At 35.4% G+C, this 23,834-nt stretch overlaps 2 protein-coding genes across 3 annotated transcripts; both read right to left on the bottom strand.

Moving 5' to 3' along the window:
* Positions 1-323: 323 nt before the first annotated feature.
* Positions 324-17,082, bottom strand: gspt1 (G1 to S phase transition 1). Of its 2 annotated transcripts, none has more exons than XM_077201131.1 (14): positions 16,631-17,082; positions 14,711-14,752; positions 11,730-11,966; positions 8,568-8,601; positions 8,404-8,481; positions 7,515-7,695; positions 6,821-6,975; positions 6,592-6,732; positions 6,402-6,495; positions 5,231-5,311; positions 4,900-5,073; positions 1,607-1,696; positions 1,297-1,465; positions 324-1,210 (listed from the first exon to the last, which is right to left on the bottom strand). In XM_077201131.1, the coding sequence occupies exons 1-14, from the start codon at positions 16,794-16,796 to the stop codon at positions 1,158-1,160; spliced, it is 1,695 nt and encodes a 564-aa protein (XP_077057246.1). In that variant the 5' UTR covers positions 16,797-17,082; the 3' UTR covers positions 324-1,157. The 2 variants fall into 2 exon arrangements, with proteins under 2 accessions (XP_077057246.1, XP_077057247.1); XM_077201132.1 differs by having other exon boundaries at positions 16,893-17,058.
* A 109-nt stretch (positions 17,083-17,191) lies between these two features.
* On the bottom strand, positions 17,192-23,557 carry dmc1 (DNA meiotic recombinase 1). Its single transcript, XM_077201144.1, has 15 exons — positions 23,510-23,557; positions 23,231-23,330; positions 22,889-22,946; positions 22,652-22,696; positions 22,427-22,573; positions 21,776-21,858; positions 21,409-21,461; positions 21,259-21,300; positions 21,090-21,162; positions 20,896-20,987; positions 20,688-20,761; positions 20,454-20,568; positions 20,213-20,273; positions 20,026-20,142; positions 17,192-17,507 (listed from the first exon to the last, which is right to left on the bottom strand). The coding sequence occupies exons 3-15, from the start codon at positions 22,943-22,945 to the stop codon at positions 17,438-17,440; spliced, it is 1,029 nt and encodes a 342-aa protein (XP_077057259.1). The 5' UTR covers position 22,946; positions 23,231-23,330; positions 23,510-23,557; the 3' UTR covers positions 17,192-17,437.
* Between the last annotated feature and the right edge of the window lie 277 nt (positions 23,558-23,834).

Raw genomic sequence — 23,834 nt, 5'->3', positions numbered from 1 at the left:
AATGGAGCCTTTTATACATTGTCGTGTATTAGAAAATAGATCCCCAAATTCTCCATTTCTTGTTAACGTTTATAAGTTTACAAGAGGTAGAGAGAGAGAGAGATGCAAATGTTATATAATAGAAAGTAGAGTGTTATAACGTGTACATAATAAAAAAGATGAAAATATGAAATACGTTGGAGGATTTACGATGCTGATGACCGTCATCACAGTCTGTGAGAAAGGTCCATTGACCATAGTGCATTAGCAGAATATGTTAACTACAATGTGACTTCCAGGATATTGAACACTGTATAAACACATATATAAACAAACCACTTTCATTTAAAGTCATTTTAGTGTTTTATTGTTTTGGAAGTTTGATGTTTACATCCCAAACAGGAGTGTACAGAATTTACACCAGCTGATGTGACATGTTCTTTTTTAAACCACATGGGTGTATTTGTCATTTGTTATGTAATGACATCACAGTAAACAAATTCATCTGCTCATCTGGTGCATGATTACATCTCTACATAAGTTTTTTTTTATTTGAAGGACAAGGCCTCTTGTATGACCTGATCTTGACAATTATAACTCTTGCAGGGCTTTCCAGGTAAAGAGCAAGCTCTGACTCTGTATGGACCCTTTTCATGCCATAATGAAACACTCAGCAATCACTAACTATCCAGATGATGTTGTTATAAAGTGATATGCAATCAGAGACCCTGCTTTAATGGTTGGGGGCGGGGATCTGAATGTTATGTTTGAACGGCATCAAAAAGAGGCACCTCTCAAAGAGATGACACCAAGACTCCCTCAGTAAGTCATCTGTATTTTAACATGAAATTAAAAGGCCAATGCCTTAAAAGAAAATTGCATCCACTTTAAGATTGAATATGCACCAGTAGAGAGAAACTGGCTCTAAAAATTGGGCTACATGAGTGGCATAGCTGAGCTCTCAATATGAGAAAGCTGTCACACTGAGCTTGTCTTTCTATATTAATGTTCTTCCTAAAAATGTATTCTGTCACTTTGATAATGTCCTTTTCCCATACTAATTTTCATAGACTGATCCACAGTGGGAAGATGGAGCAGTTTGGAGGACATCTGGCAGCGTCACATCACTGCATCCTCCTCAATCCCAGAGTGCACCACGGAAGTCCTTCAATCCGCATTTAGTCCTTCTCAGGTACCAACTTCAGCACCTTGCCAATTGCGATTGTCTTACCTAAAAAAGAACAAATAACATCTTCATTTTAGTATTCAGGGAATATTATATTTGAATTGTCATGTGATATTTTCTTGACATCTTACCCTCATCTCTCAAGGTGAAACGTCCCATCTGAGGGAAGTCTTTAAAAGTCTCTAAGCAGATAGTTCCTGCAGCCCTAAGACGGGCGATGCATACTTGGTCTTGTTTGACGAAGCGTGGGCGAGTCTTGCTCTTTTCTCCTGTCTTCTTGTCCACCAGACAGATTAACGCCTATTCGAAGAGGTTTTTGAGGAACATGACAGTTAAATATTTTAGACAAACAAACCGTGGTGCTCTCTATCGTGGAGATTTGAATGAACGTTTCACACCTTTACCTCTGAATATTTTAGAAGTGCACACAAAATAACTTACTGTTATCTGCACTTCTTCTATGCAGGTATGTATGTGTAGTACTGCATTGTAACCTGGGCATATAATGGATTTGTGTTCAATAATGACAATCTGTTAACAAGAACAAAGAAAAAAGCTATTAGATCTTCCAAAAAGTGAGATAGTATTCATCATCTTGGTAACAATTTACAATACGGGTGCACTAATAAGCATTAATTCATGCTTAGCTAATGCACAGATAATACTGAATTAATGTGTAACTAATGATTATCTAAGCTATTCATTAATGATTACCACATTAGGACCTAATTAAGTGTCTGTATGGTTAATGTATTAGTTCATACATGAATTGTTATTAATTAAATATGTAATTGTGAATTAATTCCCTAATAACTCATTTTTTTAACTAATCGTTAACTAATAGCAGATAATACAGGTACACATTAATACATGATTAATTACTTCATTGCAGAGGTGTCAAAAGTATTCACATTTGTTACTCAAGTAGAAGTATAGATACTAGGGTTTAAAAAGACTTCTGTAGAAGTTAAAGTATCAACTCAACCTTTTTACTCAAGTAAAAGTGTAAAAGTAACTGGTTTCAAAACTACTTAAAGTAGAAAAGTAAAAGTAATGCAAAGAAAAAAATGCCATTAAGGACAAAAGCTTAGGCCGCACCACAGGGGCTCTACCACCTCCTCAAAACAACATGTTTCTAAAGGCCATGACTATAACGTTATATTAAAATGTTAATGTTGAAAAATGTGGGATCCACTACCTATTTCAGCCGCATATATGCCCATAGAAAATGAATTTCAGTCCAATTTCCATTTTAGTAAAATGCAAATACATTAAAGAACCACATGTGTGTACTACTGAGAATTAACATGTGTTTCATGGAGAGGAAGATATGATGACTAGTTGCCTATAAGTATTGTAATGGTGCAAAAAGTCAAACTTCAGAGGCATGTTATCGTCGAAATGGTATATGTTTATACTTCTTTTTAAGGGCTGGGGACATCCACAGAAGTGGAGGAATCAGGAAATGAATAGGATTATGTATTAAGGTTTTTAGTCTATACTGACCTTAACAAATACATTAATTCATTAATTCTGTAATGTTAAAGGTAACTAATAAAGACAAGGAGGCAGTTTAACAGAGACTTAACTTTACTCCGTTCATAGTGCAATGCAATAGTGCAATACTGTCTTGTTCCTTGCTTTTTAAAGAAGCCAAACACGTCGGCATCTTTCATTAAAAGGATATAGTTTACCCAAAAACAAAAATCATTTAGGCTACTCACTCTCAAGTTGTTTCAAACCAGTTTCTCTCTCCTGCTGAACACAAAAGAAGATATTTTGAAGAATGTCGATAACCAAACAGTTGATTGTAGCCATTGACTTCCATTGTAGGAAAAAAAATAAAAATACTATGGAAGTCAATGGCTATCATCAACTGTTTGGTTATCGACATTCTTCAAAATATCTTATTTTGTGTTCAGCAGAAGAAAGAATCTGGTTTGAAACAACTTCAGAGTGAGTAAATGATGACAGAATTTTCATTTTTAAATAAGTGAACTTATCCCTTTAACAGAAATTAACTGTTGGCATATATGTTTTGCATCAATACTGTCAAGTTTGTCCTGTTGGACACGACACACAGCAATACTGTCAAGTGTCATTGTGACCATTGCTCTGAGACATGTTTTCAGCGTCCTAAGTGCACTGAAACTTCTTTCAGTCCAGCTGATGAGACTGGGATGAAAAGGTTTCAACTTGATCAAACAGGCCTCTCATTTCAACAGACCAAGCAATGTTATTTTTTCATGTTTTATAGGGACTTTCCATAGACAATGATTTTTATACTGTACAAACTGTGTATTCTACCTCCCTACACTAAACCTATCACAGATAACTTTCTGCATTTTCAAAAAACATCACTTAGTCTGATTTATAAGCCGTTTTCAAATAAAAAATTTAAAAAATCCCGACAAGGATTTCGGATATTGCTATCTTTATGGGGATATTTTGATTCTATAATGTAGGGTTACACACACACTCTCTCTCTCTCTCTCTCACACACACACACACACACACACACTCTCTCTCTCACACACACACACACACACACACACACACACACACACACACACACACACACACACACACACACACACACACACACACACACACACACACACACACACACACACACACACACACTCTCTCTCTCTCTCTCTCTCTCTCTCTCTCTCTCTCTCTTTCTCACACACACACACACACACACACACACACACAGACTCTCTCTCTCACTCTTTCTCTCTCACACACACACTCTCGATTATGTTTGCCACTTATCCCGCGATTGTCTTACAGTACTATATTGTAAAAACGGCTGTCCCCAAATCAATATTTGACGCGATTTGCCCCGTATTCTTGAGCAGAAAACTGTTGATTTCTCCGTCACTTACCGCATCTAGGTTTCCTAATTCCTTCGGATGAGTTTTGCCGCTTCACACAACCAAATGTAACAGCCTCTCACAAGTTAGAAAGAAAACATAGAGCCAATCAGTTTAGCGATGTTCAGGAGGTGGGACTCAGATCTATTAAATGTTTGTGTAATTGGCCATTTTTTGAACAATGACAACCCGAAATGAAACAAGCCGAAATGAAATAGGAGTAACGAGGCTATTTATAAAATGTAAGGAGTAGAAAGTACAGATAATTGCGTGAAAATGTAAGGAGTAGAAGTAAAAAGTCGGCTGAAAAATAATTACTCAAGTAAAGTATAGATACCCAAAATTTCTACTTAAGTAATGTAACTAAGTATTTGTACTTCGTTACTTGACACCTCTGCTTCATTGTTAGTGGAAATTCATGTGTAAATTACTACAATTACTAAATGACTCGTTAATAATGATGTGCCTCAACAAGTAAAGTCATAACATAATGATACCTTTGCAAATCATTAGCTAATGATTAATTAAAGCAGACAACTGGTAGTTGAAGTGCATAGCTTTGACTACTTGTGGTAATTAACACATTAATTTACATTAATAAAATATGTTATTAAGGAATTAATACACAATGACACATTGAATTAATAGCACTTCATGTATTACTTAATCTATTAATCATATAGACTCTTTATTAGTTGCTGATGCAGTAATAATTAATTAATGGTTTAGTTCTTCATGAATCATACATTAACTCATGATTGTCTGTGCATTAGTTAAACATGAATTAATGCATATTAGTGCACCCGTATTGTAAAGTGTTACCATGATCTTTACCGTCAGTGCTTGAATCATTACCTGGGCATCAAAAGTGCGCCCTGAGTGACAGAGGTTCTCAGCATTGCATAGGATAAATCCTGGGAGAATCTCTTCCTCCTCGATGCCTTTGAGCCGGAGCTTCAGGTTTTCACCAGGCGAGGCGTACTCCGTCTCCACATCATCAGAGAGAAGACTCAACACCTCCACTGTGTTCTGGGAAATAAGAACAAACAGTGTTTTAAACGTTGACTGTTATCATTCAACATAATGGGTAAATTCATAATGGTTACGATAAAAACATATTGTATTTGTACCTAACAAAACAAGAAGGAAATTCTCCCATGCATACTGTTGTTTTGTACAGTCTTACCCGATTTGGCATCATAATAAGTTGTTGTGCTTTCCCGATACACCCAGACTCCAGTTTTCCAAGCACCACAGTGCCCATGTCCTGCACAAGAGATTATAAAGCAGCATTATGGACTCTATCAGCTGATATTAGAGATTTTAAAGTATATATTTTTGAATATTTATTCATGCCTCCTTTTTTACATTTAGATTAACTTTAAGTGAAAATTAAATGATGGCAGAGGTCATCTTAAAAAATAGTAATAAACACTATAACATTATAATGTTGTGATGCCTAAATTCACATGTAGCATTTAAAAGTGTTATTCATTTAGACAGAATACTCTCGTATTTTACAGTATTCGTATTTCGTATTTTAGTAACTTTTACATTTTTTATTCTATAAATATAAAAGCTATCAAACCGATTAATCGCGATTAATCACATCTAACAAACATTTGTGTTTATTTAATATATGTGTGTGTAAATGCACACATATATATATATGTATGCATATATATATATATATATATATATACAGTAAATGTGTGTGTGTGTGCTGTCTATGTATGCATACAAACTTTTATGTTAAATGCGATTCATCGCGATTACATATATTTCTATATTTAACACTCAGTAAAGGTTATCTTGAAAAAAGATTAATAATTAATTAATAACATTAATAATTTAATTTAATAACACTCCTTTATAACATTATAACAATTACATTTATAATGTTGTGATGCCTAAATTGACTTGTAGCATTTGGGTGTCAAGCGTATTTGAAGATGTTTTCTATCCAATTACTGACACTTCAATCTGATGATAACTGCCAGCTCTAACAAAGAAACTAAGCAAGAATTTAACTTGAACTTAATCTCATTACATGTGCTGAACACAGGGCTTAGTTTAGCTTATTGGTTTCATAATACTGGACAAATTTTGTCTCACTGGGAAGAGAACAGCTGAGAAAACAATTTCCTCGTTCCATTATACTAGATACTTTCCTGCCAAAACACTCCTTTAAATAATTGGAAATCATCAGCAGAAACTGAGACAATAGCAGTATTTGGAAAAGTAAGACACTCTTGATAGACACTCAGAATATTTTATTTTAGAACAACAGATGCCGTTTTGAAGTGCATACTGCATATGCAAATTTCATTAAACTTGACATGAAATGTTTCACTTACCTTGTATTTATCCACAATAGCTAATCTGATGGGACCATCAGTTGGTCTGGTGAAGTTTGGCAGGCTGTCCAGATGTGGAATGAAAGGCAATCCCCTATAAAAGTTCAGAGTTGAAGTAAACTGCCAATTGTCGCTCGGATTTCACCTTCGTATGTTCACAGTAGCCTGAAAAATGACATGTTAAACTTACGTGTACCAGGGGCACAACTCTGAAGTTTCTTTCAGGTTGGCTCCTGTCATTCCGGAGCAGGGCATGAAGTGAATGTCTTTCTTTGGATTAAAGCCCACTTTCTTCAGAAATGGCACTAACTTCTCTTTACATTCCTCATATCTGTGGGGGTAAATGTGTAGTAATTGTTAAAAGAAGGACCAGATCCAAGGATAAAAAAATGATAGAAGTCAAACTCTATTTAATTCACCTATCCAAACTCCAGTTCACAGTGGGATCATCCATTTTGTTGACGAGGACTATCAGATGTTTGACTCCAGCTGTTTTGGCCAGCATGGCATGCTCCCTCGTCTGACCTCCCTTTTCAAAACCGGTCTCAAACTCACCCTTCCTGGCAGAGATGACCTGACAAAAAGGAAAATTTTCTTTTCTTAAGTGTCACTAAATAAAGTCAAGACCTATTATTTTTATATTTTTATTTTTATTTATATGTACACTACTGTTCAAAAGTTTGGGGTTGGTAATGTTTTTGTAATTTTTTTTTATTCTCACCAAGGCAGCATTTTTTTTTTAATTCAAAAATACAGTAAAAACATCAATATTGCAAAATATTGTTACAATTTAAAATAACATAACTATTTTAATATATTTTAAGATCAGCATTTATTTGAAAAAATAATTATAAAACATTGTAAATGTACTTTCACTTTTGATTAATTTAACTTAATTGTTATATTAATTTCTTATTAAATACTATATATTAGTATGTCTAATAATATTATCTTAAAGTAAAAATATTTTAAAGTGAAAAAAAAAATAGAAATTTCAATAATTATTACCGAACCTTTTTTCTGATTTTGTACTCTCAATTCAACAAGCATTACTTATAATGTCTTTGTCAAAGACTTGCACAGCTTGCTGTAGGCGTTTCAAGAGGAACTCACCAGCACTGCCAAATCAGCTTGGGATGCCCCCCCAATCATGTTGGGTACAAAGCTTTTATGGCCCGGGGCGTCAAGAATAGTAAAGTGCTTTTTCTCAGTCTCAAAGTAGGCTCTTCCAACTTCTACTGTTTTCCCCTTGTCTCTTTCCTCTTGGTTTGTGTCTAGAGCCCAGGAAAGATACCTGCAAGGATAAACATGAATGAGATGCCATTTCAACCCAGATCGCATCATGAGAACAAATATTTCACTCAAAAAAGCCAAGAACATGTGTAAAAGCTCATATAGACGTCTTAAAGTGACTATACCATTTGGGTTTCTTATTTTAGATAAAGCCTTTTAACCAATCTCCATGTTTGTCACATGATGTACACTACAGTGCCATTCAAAAGTTTAGGGTGAGTAAGATTTAAAAAAAATATATAACAATAATAATTGATTAAAAGTAGAAGTAAAGACAATTATAATGTTACAAAACAAATGTTGAACTTCCTGAAGATCCTTAAAAATGGGTCACAATTTCCACAAAAATATAAGTAGCAAAACTGTTTTCAACATTGATTATAATAATATGAAATGTTTCTTGAGCACCAAATCACTATAATAGACTGATTTCTGTAGGACCATGTGACACTGAAGACTGAAGTAAATTCAGCTTTGCCTTTAAAGGAATACATTTTATTTAAAAAATGTATTAAAATAAAAATATATTTTTCTGTATAAATTATTTTAAATTGTAATAATATTTTACAATATTACTGTTTTTACTGTACTTTGATCAAATAAATTCAGGTTAAGAGACTTAACGACCCCAAACTTTTGGTCATTAGTGCAATATTATGCTGCATTTCTATGAAAAGGCATGGAAAGAAAGGCATAAATAAATGTTTACCAAGTCTCTCTGTTCTTCTCTTTTGCCTCCCGTTCATATTTCTCCAGCGTTCTTTTGTCCACCATACCAGTTAGATACCTTAATGGTAAACAATTAAATGTGCATTTTTTCACATCATATATCATAATGTATAACTGAAAGGTTATAAAAAGTGGTTCACTCACATAATCTGTCCACCAATTGTAGACTTGCCTGCATCTATACAAAAGAAAAATAAATCAGTAATAAATAATTTATTTGCTCACCAGCCACTCTTGCTAACCAATCAACAATTTCACTGGCCATAATTTTGTTTCTGGGAAATTACCTTTTTTTACATATACATATATACAGGTCCTTCTCAAAAAATTAGCATATTGTGATAAAGTTCATTATTTTCCATAATGTAATGATAAAAATTAAACTTTCATATATTTTAGATTCATTGCACACCAACTGAAATATTTCAGGTCTTTTATTGTTTTAATACTGATGATTTTGGCATACAGCTCATGAAAACCCAAAATTCCTGTCTCAAAAAATTAGCATATCATGAAAAGGGTCTCTAAACGAGCTATTAACCTAATCATCTGAATCAACTAATTAACTCTAAACACCTGCAAAAGATTCCTGAGACTTTTAAAAACTCCCAGCCTGTTTCATTACTCAAAACCGCAATCAAGGGTAAGACTGCCGACCTGACTGCTGTCCAGAAGGCCATCATTGACACCCTCAAGCAAGAGGGTAAGACACATAAAGAAATTTCTGAACAAATAGGCCGTTCCCAGAGTGCTGTATCAAGGCACCTCAGTGGGAAGTCTGTGGGAAGGAAAAAGTGTGGCAAAAAACGCTGCACAACGAGAAGAGATGACCGGACCCTGAGGTAGATTGTGGAGAAGGACCGATTCCAGACCTTGGGGGACCTGCGGAAGCAGTGGACTGAGTCTGGAGTAGAAACATCCAGAGCCACCGTGCACAGGCGTGTGCAGGAAATGGGCTACAGGTGCCGCATTCCCCAGGTCAAGCCACTTTTGAACCAGAAACAGCGGCAGAAGCGCCTGACCTGGGCTACAGAGAAGCAGCACTGGACTGTTGCTCAGTTTTGCATGTCATTCGGAAATCAAGGTGCCAGAGTCTGGAGGAAGACTGGGGAGAAGGAAATGCCAAAATGCCTGAAGTCCAGTGTCAAGTACCCACAGTCAGTGATGGTCTGGGGTGCCATGTCAGCTGCTGGTGTTGGTCCACTGTGTTTTATCAAGGGCAGGGCCAATGCAGCTAGCTATCAGGAGATTTTGGAGCACTTCATGCTTCCATCTGCTGAAAAGCTTTATGGAGATGAAGATTTCATTTTTCAGCACGACCTGGCACCTGCTCACAGTGCCAAAACCACTGGTAAATGGTTTACTGACCATGGTATTACTGTGCTCAATTGGCCTGCCAACTCTCCTGACCTGAACCCCATAGAGAATCTGTGGGATATTGTGAAGAGAAAGTTGAGAGGCGCAAGACCCAACACTCTGGATGAGCTTAAGGCCGCTATCGAAGCATCCTGGGCCTCCATAACACCTCAGCAGTGCCACAGGCTGATTGCCTCCATGCCACGCCGCATTGAAGCAGTCATTTCTGCAAAAGGATTCCCGACCAAGTATTGACTATTGAGTGCATAACTGAATATAATTATTTGAAGGTTGACTTTTTGTTGTTGTATTAAAAACACTTCTTTTATTGGTCGGATGAAATATGCTAATTTTTTGAGACAGGAATTTTGGGTTTTCATGAGCTGTATGCCAAAATCATCAGTATTAAAACAATAAAAGACCTGAAATATTTCAGTTGGTGTGCAATGAATCTAAAATATATGAAAGTTTAATTTTTATCATTACATTATGGAAAATAATGAACTTTATCACAATATGCTAATTTTTTGAGAAGGACCTGTATATACATATATATATATATATATATATATATATATATATAATATATTTTAGATGTTTGTAAATATGTATATATATATATGTGTGTGTGTGTGTGTGTGTGTGTGTGTGTGTGTGTGTATATATATATATATATATAATATGTTTGTACACAGACACGCAAACACACATACACATATATGTATATATGTAAATAAATATAATATATAAATACATACACATTATATAAACGCAAACTTTTATTTTAGAATCGAATAATCGTAATTAATCGATCTGACAGCACTAAAAACTCAACATTATCAAATTGTATATATAAAATTATTTTATTTACAAGTTTTGTACTTGTGCTTTTTATTCGTTGCACCTGTTTCTGAATATTGCTTTATCTAAGTAGTCTACACTTAGATCAATCAATAATCAGAAACAGGTGCAATTATTATAATGTTAGTTTTAATATGAAAAAATCTCTGCCAACCACTGTAAACCCTAACGCTCAAAACAATTAATTGGTTTGAGTAGGACAAACTTAAATTAAACTAATTAGTTCAGTCAAATGAACTTTTATGAGTATTTAGCACTTTCTTTTTCTTTCAAGGTCACAACACTTATATTTTAAGTAAACTGAACTGTTTCATTGTTTTGAGTTTTATGAAATTATTTCTTTTAATTTAGATGAACTTAAGTTTAACTGAAACGCCTGGGATGTCTATTTCCCAGCATGCTTTGCCGGTGGCACTCGAAAGGGAGTGTAAATGCTAAAATTAAGTGTAATATGTTTTTTTGTGCAAGATTAATGTTAAGTGAGGGATTTAGTAGTGAATCATGGTTTGTTATGCTAATTTAGAAGAATTTCTGTTAATGTTGGTTTTAGGATAGTTACCATGGTGACAAGTGGTGCATGCAGCTTGATTTGTGAGCAAATAAAATCTTTAATTTGCTGCACTCATACTGCAAGTGCTACTGTATAACAAACCTTTGTTAACGTTAACAAATTAGTATGTTAGCAAACTAGCATGTTAAAGCTAGCTTAATTTATACTGATTAAAGTGTTCACATTGAGATTACATGAAAGTTTTAAGTTAAATGTATGAATTAGTGTACTCAAACATTTCAAGTTAAGAACAATTAAAATGTATGAGTACAAAATAAAAATCTATCAGTTCTGCTTACTTAAAATTTTAATTTCTTAACTTAAAAAATTTGAGGCAACTGATTGCCAACTTATTTGGGTTTACAGTGTGCCGTAAATTCTTTTCGTCTGCAGAACAAAGTGAACAAAACAGTTTAACTTCCCAGAGGAGGACAATTCCCAACGAATATGTATATACATCAACAAGATAGTTCTGACATGCACTGTAACCGTAACTGTATATTCCAACACTAAATGACACTAAAAACACGTTAACATACCCACATGTCCAATGAACACAACATTCACATGTTCTTTCTTAGGGGCATCTGGTAAAGGAGGAGGCAGCTTGGGGGTCGGCATCTCTTCATCCTCCTCCATCATTTCATCCTGTTCCACATCCCTACAGCATCCAGTGTCAGCCGGAGATCCAGCTCCTGGTTCCTCCTCATCCCGCTCCCCCTTCTGCTCCCACGTCTCCACTGCGCAGGCATCTGTCTCTCCGTTCTCCACTGCAGCTGTGAGGACAGTCACAGCAACATGTTTGCATTTAGAGGATGTAGGATTCAATGTTAAACTTACTAAAACACAATGACCTGTTCCTGGAAAATATAGAAACAAGCCAACAAAAATGCGTCTTTAACACTCAGTATCTACCGTGGCCCTTCAATCATAAGCGGTGTCATTTCAGTTGAGTCAGCTCAGCTGTTTAGTAAAACAATCTTTTAACTAAACCATGTGAAATATTTTTTAAAAATGTAAATGCTTTGTATTCATAAAACAACGGAGGACCTCCTGAACACAAGCTAACCTAAGAGAGTGGTAAGGGCTATTAAGGGATTATTCACTGTAAAATGAAAAACTTTGTCTTCTTTTAATCTTTTTCATTAATGATTAGTTCAAAACTAATATGACATTCTCTTTTATGCTAAGAGTGTCACTTAAATTGATAGTTAATTCAAAAATGAAAATTCTGTCATCATTTTCTCACCCTCATGTTGTTCCAAAACTGTATGACTTTCTTTCTTCTGTGACAATGGAAGTCAACCAATGTTCTAATTTTATTTGGTTACCAAAGTTCCTAAAAATATCAACAAAAAAAAAATAAAAGAAATGCAATACAGGTTTGGAACAACAGCAGGATAAGTAAATGATGATAGAATTTCTATTTTTTGGTAGAGTATCTATTTGCCAAAAAAAAAAGAAGAAATCACTTATCAATGTATTCATTTAAAGTAACACCAGGTAACTTTTCAACCTTCATAATATATTTCCAAGTCTCTTGTGATGGTACATCGACTTACAATAGGTTGAATGACACGTCTGCCATAGCCTGACGGGGTCTGTAGCGTTTTTAATCGTACTTTTAAACTTCGGGTTTCGGGTAGTCACCGGCGAACAAAGAGAACTACAAAACTCGACTGCTTTACGGCATATACGTCACTTCCACCACCACCCCCACTTCCTTAAAATCGCAGGGCTGTCAAGTGTCACGCATTGAGTCTTTTGTCACGCTCTCCTGCCACACATTGTATTTCTCACGCTGAAAAACTATTTGTAATATATTCAATATGCCGCAGCGCCCAAAACTCTGGCCGCGCCGCTCACACTGTGGAACAGGCATGAATTCAAGCGCGTCTCCTCTGGTGTTGTTCGTCTGGTGTTGTTAGCCAATCAGAAAATAGCACTATTGTATCTGGGTAACATTTAACGCAACAACCAATGACACCACGTAGTCTGGGGTGTTTTTTTGTCTGCCTGACTATGTTACGGAAGCTATCTTATCCTCCGTTTATCTTCATGAATCAGATAATGATTATTTGTCTTGCCTCAAGCTATAATGCAAATCGATTTGTAAAATTTGCAGATTTATTTATGGTAGCTTGATATTATAATATTGACGATATATGGTTATTATCTACCACTCAAGCATTGCACTGAAGTATCATATAGATTCAGTAAAACGGTAACCAATAGACTAGGCTACTATAATGACACTGGCTTGTAAACGTGATCATCGCGATCATTTGTCGTTAAAAAAAAATAAAACCCATGAAATTATATTCATATGACATGATTAAATATATGCCACTGTACCTGGGATGAAGACATTTCACACGCGACGCAAGCAGAACACCTGCATGTGACCTCCTCCTACAGTGTTCAGGGCTATCATGGTTGTCAACAAATGCACGATGACAGAGTTTACGACAGGACAATACTGTTTCCCAACTGTAGGGGGACCCCGAGAGCAAAAGTTACCTGGTGTTACTTTAAAAAAAAAATGTAAATAAATAAAGCACTTTTTAAATAAATAAATAAAAATAATTACTGTTTAACCCTTTGGTGCTGCTCGTTTTGCCGTCAAAAAGGATCAAACTTTTTTTCAATGAAATGAATGTACTATATGTACTAAATGAATGTAATAAACCTTTATTACCTTAAATTGGGTATCTTTTAAAAAAAGACACTTGGCAGATTATTGCTAAAGTGAAAAATAAAGAATAACTGAAATAAGTGAAACTAAAAAAATTATAGAAGTTTAAGTTTATTATTATGAAAAATGCATAAATAAAATGATATTTTTAAATTTTATATGAAATTTATATTTTCCAAAACTACACTCTAAAATTGTGTAAAAAAAATTCTAAACCATAAATCGAAACTAATTGTGTTCCAAATTTGAGGTTGATATCTTTCAGTAAGATTTGGTTTGTGCTCAGTACAAAACATTTCCACTAGATGAAATTCCCTTTACATTTCTTTCCAATAAACAGTACAAGCGTGACTATTTTTTTTCAGAACCATTTAACCTTTTTTTTTACGATTTATTAATTTTTTGTGTGTGTTCACATAGCAAGTAAAAAAAAGTTTGAGAACCACGCTTTAAGCCAAAAAAAAGATTGATTAAGAGAATTAAGCAGAGGACAGGAAATTAAGTTCAATGAACTTACATTGCACTGCAACAATACACAAAATCCAAAATCAAGCTAAGAAACAAGCTACAACAACAGAAATTGAGAAACGCATTCATTGTTTTGACAGTTCTGCTTCTTTGGGTCAGTATCTGTGGCTGGAGGTGTACGTAAAGGGATAAATGAGGACTGTAATTTGAGCACATGAGTGCTGATGTAACAAGTTTCCCTCTGTATGGCTGAAGAAGCAGCAATAGTGGAAGTGCAACACTATATCAGAACACAAACCCCAAGGAGAAAAGCAGAGTCTAGCTTGATAGACAGATATCCAAAAAGCATTAACATACCCACTGGTTCTGAGATCTCCATGCTTGCCACTGCATCAGTGCCTGTGGAGAGAGATATGGGTTATGATTGGAAAACATTAAATCAAACTCACTAATAAATCTGACAGTTTTGAGTAACCACGAAATCAAAATTGACAACTCTTATTTTTTTATGGAATATTGCAGTATATATTATAAATAATTTATCCGTGCACATAATTATTTTATTTTCTGTAAATGAATGTGCCCTCTTGAATTTCAATCAAAATAACTTTCTTTCCCTCTTGCAACGATATCTTTTTTCTGATGATGTGTTTACTGGTGGGAGGGCAGGACAAGCTGTCACTCACATGAGCTCACAGCAATACAAATTACCCAATTGACAAAATCAAGTCCCTCCTACATTTTTTTAATACCGTTTCACTTGGATCAGTGGCGTGCAGGGGTGTTCTGAAATGAGGAGGGAAAGTCCTCACAGTTTATATATATATATATATATATATATATATATATATATATATATATATATACACATACATATATATACACACACATATATATATATATATATGCGTGTGTGTATATATATATGTATGTGTATATATATATCAAATGTAAATTTATATCTCAGTTACACTTAATGTTGTCACATTTTCCTGGTTAAATAAAATCACTTTACATTATATCAAAAAATTACAGTTTAATATACAATTTTATTTTGTATTTTTACCTTAACAATGTAATTAATGTTCTGTTTTTTAAAAACAAGTATAAATCTCAAGTTAGTGTTTTAAGTATTTTTACATTTATTCCAAAATAATAACTAAAGGCAGTAACAATTTAAACACTTTTTTGTGAACTGATTAACTTATTGTTGTATCATCAATCAAAGCTCTGTAAACACTGGTTGAAGATACAAGACTACACGAAGATGTAACTTTAATTTCACCAGGCTGATTGCTCATTAAAAACACTCAGAAAACAAGAGGAGGGAATTATCCCACGAACCAATCATATCACTATATAGGTAGGCCTATTGCCTCCTCTCACATGACTTTACCCCATTCATTCTCAATTACTCAATTTTTTTTTTTTTTTTGAGGCACTGCCTCCCTGGCCTCCTTGGAGGAAACGACCCAATAGGGAAAAAAGACTTGCAACTTCCATGTCATGCCAAATTTAAAAATCGTTTATGCTATCCAATTAGGTTGTTTAGCTCACTGTTAATAGAAGTTAAATACATATAATTTCAATGTACAGGTGAAAACAAACAGGACAATTTTACTCTAATGACAATTTTCTGTTAGTGTGGAAATGCCTCCTTGTAATTTACACAATAAATGAAATAGCCTGAAACAGACTGGAGTCAAATATTATCAGCAGGTCATAGTATTAACTTGTACGACACAGCTGATCATGTGACAAACACGCAGCACCCATAAGTGGGCGACCCGCTCCTGTGTAGAATAAAACAGCTAGAATAGCGATAATTTGTGTCTTCACCTCAGACATAATTTGAATCATATTTCTCATTAGTGTTGTTAATTTATTTACGTGTAAAACATTTGAATAAGCACACAATTCTGATTAAGCTGTTTTAAATTAGTACTAGTTCGTATAGTGTGTTATGTACGTCATGCTATCATGTATTAACAAGTATATTAAGTCGGCTGCTAAACTGGCTACGCAAGTCTATCCGGCCTTTAGTTCATGAGTCATAACAGATCACATATGTTTATTAAAGTGCGCAACAGTAACATACTATAACGTACACCTGACTATGTATAATGAAAATGTCTAACTCGACCATGGTAAATATAGCGCTCAAATAAACGCTGGCATCTGTTTGGCTAGCCCGTTATAAACATTTCCAGCTAAAAGCCCTTTTATGGTCAGAATGCATCAATGCTGTTAGTCGGTTTATTAACGCTGTTAGTTTACCATCAGACGTATCGTTTTCCGCTGGACCTTGAGAAAGAAAGGATGGTACGAATTCCGGAGCGTTAACGTTGAGCCCGGTGAAGGCGGACTGAAGTTCGGTATCAGCCGTGGCCTCAACATCGTCCTCCTGTTCCCACGAATCAGGAGCTATGTCTCTCGAGTCCATAGTGGCTTTAACTAATATAGCTGACGTTTCTAGCAGGTGGCGCTTTAACCCACAAGGCGGTTTTGACCACAACAAAGTCTGCTGTGTTTTCAGTACCTATTCCAGGTAAATTGATGGATTGGGGAACTCGTAAATGAGCTGAAATGGTTCATGGGGCGCTCGTCTTCTTCATGCGACACCATGGACGTGTAGCTAGTAGAGTTAGCTGATACTGAATCTTGCATGCGCGCACTCGCGCAGTGCCAGTGCAGAAACGTGGACTGTGAAAGCAGAGACCATGTGTGATAATAGCCACATCAACAGCTTTTCAAAGTAAGACCATCATGGTAAATCTACAAGTGCAACATTAAAAAACGGGAATATATTACCAGTAAAAATGTCACCACTCTGCACTAGTTTTTATTCAACCGTTTTTATATACTTTTAATTTACAGTTAAAATTGCATTGTATAAATAAACAATTAAAATATATACAATTTATAAATATTGATGTGTAATGTATAAACAAAGTATAAATACAATATATATTCAGATAGACAATAGATAAACGTGTAAATAAACAACTAGTTTGTGTTAACTTGAACAGGTTCCATCTTGAACAAAATGTAGACATTTATGCAACATGCTTTCTGTGTAGATTTTTAGTCTTTGGCATCTGCTATTCCTCCAGCGGTGATGGCGAAAGTAGCCTCGCTTTCTGGCATGTCTGGGCTGTAGAAAAGCAGAGGTTTGGTTGCATTTAAATCAAATGATAATCAAATACTATAACTGTCTAAATCTATAAATAAATGTACAGATGCATAATTTGTGCATTGTATGTGTTCTTTTTGTTAGTTGAGAAACAAAAAGAGAAAATAGTAGCACTTTACAATAAGGAAGGAGCTATTGTTAACATTAGTTAACTACATTAGTTAAAGGAACACTCCAACGTTTTTTGAAATAGGGCTTATTCACCGTCTCCCCTACATTAAGATAAGTGGGCAAAAGCATTTTTGTCTCAGTGCATGCATTGTCTTAGTTTGGCAGTGCCGACGCTAGCTTAGCTTAGCCTAATGAATGGAATCCTGTTGTCAAGTAGCATGTCGTGAGTAAATGTGATATAAAAAAAAAGCCCACCTAATTACTTCTTGTGGCCTGCGTAATCACAACGAGTACAAATAGCAATTCAGATTAAGACTAGGCGATTTCCTAGGCAGAGATTGACTTGGGACTATATTAGGGTGAATCATAGGCAAAGCACTGCTACTTGGGCGCAGTCATATCAAGCAACTCCTGAAATTCCCCAACTTCCGTCAACATACCGGCATGAATATTAGCTGGCTATTTTTCTGAAAGTACACATAGTGAATGGCGATGGACATGGGGGATTTTGTGCGAGACGAAGAGGCTGACTTCTCAGACAGTTAAGATCCAGAACCATATCTCTACGAACCAGAGTTTACAGAAGAGGAGCTGCGTGCTTTGGAAATAGACCGACAGGAGGAGGTTGCGATCGCTCAACAGCCTGAGGACGTGAGGATGAGAGCAAACACGAACTGGTGGTGTGAGTGTGGGGGAATATGCCAACCTATGCCAACTGAAATAGAGTGTCTGTGCTGTGGCGAGTGGGACAAAGTACTGACTTTAAAGCAACACTATGTCGTTTTTGCGGTTTTTGCTCTCGGGGTCCCCCTACAGTTGCGAAACAGTATTGTCTTCTACTACTGTCGTAAAATCTGTCATGGTTACACCAGGGGATACAGTGTGCATTTGTTGGCAAGCCGATACTGTCTTGAGTTCTCGCGGGCAGACTGCCAGCGTTGCGTGTGAAATGTCTTCATCCCAGGTACATTGGCATATATTTCAGCATGTCATATGAATATAATTTAATGGGTTTTATTTTTTTCAAACGTCAAAAGATTGTGTAGCTCACGTTTACAGGCCATCGTCATTATAGTAGCCTGTCTACTGTTTTACATAACGGATATGCTAATTCAATTCGATGTTTGCGTGGTAGGTAATAGCCATATATCATCAATATTATAATATCAATTAACAAACATGATTATCAGCCTGCATGTAAACTAGCATGTTAGTGTAGCTACCAGATTCATAATTCGCTACTCTACTAGCATTAATTGATTCATGAAGCTAAATGGATGACCAGATAGATTCCGTAACATGGCCAGGCCATGTTATTCAGCCTTTTACATTTTGCGCGGTAGTCAGCTCCCTGACTCCCTGATTTATTTATAAATGTATAAACACTTTATAGATGACTGACTGCTGCGCTTGTGACAGCATGTTACTGAAAGAACGAGCATAGAGAGAGAGAGCCGGTGTTGTGCCGAATTTTGACCCCCGCCAAATTACTACCCCCCTAGCATTGGTAGGTTTAGGATTAGTTGTGGGGGAGGAGTTAGGATTAGGGGTGGGGTTAGGATTAGGCAATCAGGTACTGACTTCAACGAGGGGGTTAATAATTTGGCAGGGGGTCGAAATTCGGCACAACACCGGTCGCGCGCACACACTCTCACCGTCTTCAAACTGTCTTGCTCTCCCTCCAATAGTGATCCTCTTTTAAATTGTCACTCTCCCTTTTTCTTCTTCTAGTCTCCTCTGACAAAACCTTTGCCTTCTTCCTTTTAGTTGTTGCTTCGGTTCATGACAACAACATACAGACGGGTATCAAACGCTAGTTGGGCTCTCACGTCAGAATTTGAGGAAGTTGGGGTGGTGGGGGAAGTGACGTATGCCGTAAAGCAGTCGAATTTTGTAGGTTTTTTTGTGCTCGGGTTCCTACCCGAAACCCGAAGTTACATAGTTCCAGTAAAAGCGATACACTATCAGGCTACGGCAGACGTGTCATTCAACCTATTGTAAGTCGATGTACCATCTCAAGGGTCTTGGAAATATATTATGAAGGTTGAAAAACGACATAGTGTTGCTTTAAAGACCCAAGAACTGACCTTTACAAATATTTTTAAAGCATAAAATAATATAGGTTATGATGCTAATTTGATCATTTACTAATACATTATTAAAATCAAAAGTTGTATCTGTTAATATTTTTTAATGGACATGAGCTAACATGAACTAACAATGAAGAGTTGTATTTTTTATTAACAAACATTAACAAAGATTAACAAATACTGTAACTATTTATGTATTGTAATGCTCATTGTTAGTTAACTAACATCAAGTAATGGAAACTTGTTTTAAAGCGTTACCGAGAAAATCTTGAAATTACCTATCAAATATTTTGGCAATTCTCAACTCAGCACGTCCTTTCCTCAAGCTGATGCGTGTGGTGGAAGCATGCGCCAGTATGTGTCCTCCAATGGGCTTTTTGGGATCTGCTTGAAATCTAAAATCATAATAATCAGTTTAAAATTCCCCAACATTCCCTTTCCTATTTGTTTTGTGTTCCTACTTACGTCATTCCAGCCCCTGGATCTGCAGTCATCTGGTTGGTAACAAACACTGCCACGTTGTACTCTACAAACGATATATATTATTGATAAAGTGAAGTTTAGAAAAATGAAGATCACAAGTTAAAATCACAAGCTTACTTCATTGAAGATAAGACTGACTACTATCAAGTTCTATGTCAGGTCCATTATTTTAGTAGTGTCTTATTCACATTAATTTATATAACAGAAGATGATTTTTACAGACCTTCAGAGATCTTCTGCAGTCTAGAGAGCATTTGTGCAAGCTTCTGCTGTCTCTCAGCCAGCTCACCTCTTCCAGAGAAGTCCACCCGGAACAGAGCCATGATTGAGTCTATTATCTGTGAAAAATTCATTGTCGAAGGCCACGAGATCAAGTAAAATCGCTTCCTAAAAATATAAATCTCAGAACATTTTCAATGATAGGATCAAGTGTTTTTCTTCTATCTCTCAACCTTACCAGAAGCTTGAAAACACCTCCTTCCTCATGAAACTTGGCTGCAACAAAGTCTAATAATTCCATCTGATGCTCGCCTATAAATGAAAATATTTTAAAAAATAATAAAAATAAAAATGATTAAGAGCCTGTTAAACTCCAAAGTAAAGCACCAAGTAAAAAAGTTTATAAGTAAAAAAGTTCAGCTTTAAAAAAAGAGGGAAGTTCTTACTGGTATATGCACGTGCGTATAGCACATTATCCAGTACAGCTTCATGATCCACATTGAATCTGTCAGCTATGTCCTTCAGCCTCTCAGGCCGACTGGTGTTCACAATTATTAAGCAGAAAAGGGATTCTCCATATTGTATAGGTTTAGAAAAATCAATTTGACACAACGAAAAAAAGCAAATGCAGAAACGATACAAGGTGTTTTCAGAATCAATGAAGATGACCTTTCCTCCTGAATAGCCATATTCACCAGGAAGCTGAGCGGTTACTTGGGGGAAAAAGAGAAAGAGAGTGACATTAATGGTCTTAAATGACAATAAAATTGGAAATATACCATTTATACAAAATACATTATTGTTCTTACCACACAGTGTGTGAGCGAGTTGAGTCTTTCCAGTTCTGAATTCTGTAGGTACGGGAAAGGATTCACAAAGACAAAAACATGTAATTTTGGTAGAACTGATGTATGGGAAAATGCATTTAATTCTGGTTGATAATCAAAACACCACCCTACCACCAAAAGCCTCAGTAATGGCCATACTCTCCACACCTCCTCCAAGGAGTTTGCTAAACAAAATATGAATAAAGCATTCTTCATTAATGTGTAAAATAATGACTTTACCTATGACTTTTTTGTTTCGACAAAATGTTCAGCCCTGTGTAAAACAACAGGTAGGTTTTAGTGCGGAGCCCTAGCATGACATGGGGGGAAATAGATATTGAAGCCACAAATAAAAAATTTGTTCACACAACTTATTCATTTGTGTCCATATTTTTGAACTCATTTTAGTTAAATCATGACCAAGAAATCTTTTTTTTTTTCCTCCATGTCATCGGCAAGGCGCTCAGTATTTTAGAGCTATAGATATGTTATTTCTTACTCAAACTCCAAACTGCCAGTTGTGACGTGGAACACTTGCTTCCTTTTTATAATGTAATCAGATGCTGTCTGAAATCCACATGTCTACAAGAAAGACGACAACATTTTATACATTTACTTTAAGATTAACTCTATCCACCTTATTCCTGACGATCTTACTACGTTTTGAATTATGGGTGGCACTTCCGGTTTGGGGAACTTCCATTCATAAAGACTGAAATGAATAATTTCAAATCATAAGGTTACCTTACAAATAAAGCTTATCTTGTCAGTTTGACTCAATGAGCTATCAGTTTTCTTTCATGTTTTATTTAAGAATAACATGAGAATAACGTAACACTTGGCATTTTAACTTGACATGTTACAAGAATATCTATGGCAAGAGCTCTTTTCAGTCACTGCATTCTTTTCCTCATGATTATTTTCTTTTTTCCTTTTGCATTCTGCGGTAATAGTATGAAAAAGGTCAACATATACTGCATATTTGTGGTCTGTTCTATTTAATTTACAATATATACCATTAATAATTCAGTGGAATGCATGAATAATCTCAATTGTTTTGTGCAAAGCGTCATGAGGCGTAGGAATAATGTGGATACAATTGAAAGATATGTATTATGCTAACAAATTACGAGAATTCACATCAAATTACCATCAACTTTCCAGCAGCTTCCTTTATTTTGTCCACTTTAGCCTCAGACAGTCCCTTCACATTACAGAGGGCACGACGTGTGGTCATCTGGATGCCTTTCACAGTACAAATGCCTACAGACTTCAGTTTCTTAATGTCAGCCATGTTCTTAAAAGAAAAGGTTATGAATCAGTCACTGTCATGATGAGATTATCATAACTTTCATAATAACATTAGTTTACTTACAATACCATGCTTCTGTAAGAGCTCAATGTCTTGAAAGAAGGATTCCTAAGTGGGTTTTATAGGAAATTAATTAATCATTAATTTGTAGTATACACAAAAAAACTAGTAAAAGACAAATGGGTATGTCTACTTTAAGTTGTATCTTTTTATTAAATGCATTTTGAAACGTAATATTAAACACAAGACCTCACGACTAAAATTGTATTTGGCTGGCGCATAGAAATGAATGTGAATCACCTCATCCTCTTGGTACCCCGACTCATCCTCCAAAGCCTGCTGTTCCAAAACTTTCATACTATGGATGATTTAAAAAGAAAGTTTACAATTTAATACATAATTAAAGTTAGCTAGTTAGCGAAGACATTCGGTAACGTTAATTATCTAGGTAAATCTTCAAAGTGGCGGCTTACACTTTAATCAGTTAACGTTAGTGTTTACTGTTAGCAGCCTGTTTCAAAAGAACTGGTCTTAACTCTCGCTGTGGATATCACATAAACAGTTATAGTGTCGTGTTCCTCGTCATAAGGGTTCAAAATAACTTTTTTTGACAAAAATAAATGAATGTACATGACATTTTACCTCACGTTTTTTCCTCAGAGAAAGCTGAAAGAAACGTCTCACGTCACTGATCTCGCGCTCAGTGACACTTCAGCGCGCGGCGCGAATCTTTTCCCGCGCTCTAATAGTCATGAACGTAGACATAATAAATACAATATGTAAATATGTATTTATTATGTCTATGGTCATGAATGCCACACGCATATTAAAGTTTCAGGTTTTTTGTTGTGATTTTTAAACTACGTCTACTACTTATAATACATCTAAATGGTTCCTTTTTCTCTATTTTACCAAACCGACCTGAAATGTAAAAGGTTTTTTATGATCCTGGTGGCAGTCTGACAGACCAAGCACACTGTAACTGATTTTTATTCAATCTAAACCTAAAACTGTTTAAAAAGTTTTACCATTCCTTTTATTTTATAAAATTATTTTTTTTCTACGTTCAAATTCATGTATTCTATTTTATTCTCCCAATCAAAGGGTAAAATAATCATACATATTTTCTATATTTCTTGTGCGTAAATGATCAATGTAATTTTTTTTACGAACTAGAGGACTTTTAAATTGACGTTATTCCTTGATGTTGCGTCATTTCCACCTATTCGGAACCGCATACTATTAT

The sequence above is a fragment of the Siphateles boraxobius genome, unplaced genomic scaffold (genome assembly GCF_051911475.1).
Source record: "Siphateles boraxobius isolate OS27281-9 unplaced genomic scaffold, OSU_SipBor_1 46, whole genome shotgun sequence".
Lineage (NCBI taxonomy): Eukaryota > Metazoa > Chordata > Actinopteri > Cypriniformes > Leuciscidae > Siphateles > Siphateles boraxobius.
The sequence above is the reverse complement of the archived record's forward strand: the minus strand, read 5'-3'. Positions and strand labels throughout refer to the sequence as shown.

Bases quoted from the DNA above. Each gene is read 5' to 3' on its own strand.
- dmc1 (XM_077201144.1), bottom strand. From the start codon at position 22,945: ATGAAAGTTTTGGAACAGCAGGCTTTGGAGGATGAGTCGGGGTACCAA. The intron at 21,462-21,775 runs GTAAGAAATAAC...TATTTTGTTTAG, and splicing joins ACTGGCAGTTTGGAGTTTGA to CAAACTCCTTGGAGGAGGTG. The intron at 17,508-20,025 runs GTAATTTCAAGA...GCTTTTCTACAG, and splicing joins ATTGCCAAAATATTTGATAG to CCCAGACATGCCAGAAAGCG.
- gspt1 (XM_077201131.1), bottom strand. From the start codon at position 16,796: ATGGACTCGAGAGACATAGCTCCTGATTCGTGGGAACAGGAGGACGAT. The intron at 5,312-6,401 runs GTAAGTGAAACA...TCTCTTGTGCAG, and splicing joins CTATTGTGGATAAATACAAG to GACATGGGCACTGTGGTGCT. The intron at 1,211-1,296 runs GTAAGATGTCAA...GTTCTTTTTTAG, and splicing joins TTTCACCTTGAGAGATGAGG to GTAAGACAATCGCAATTGGC.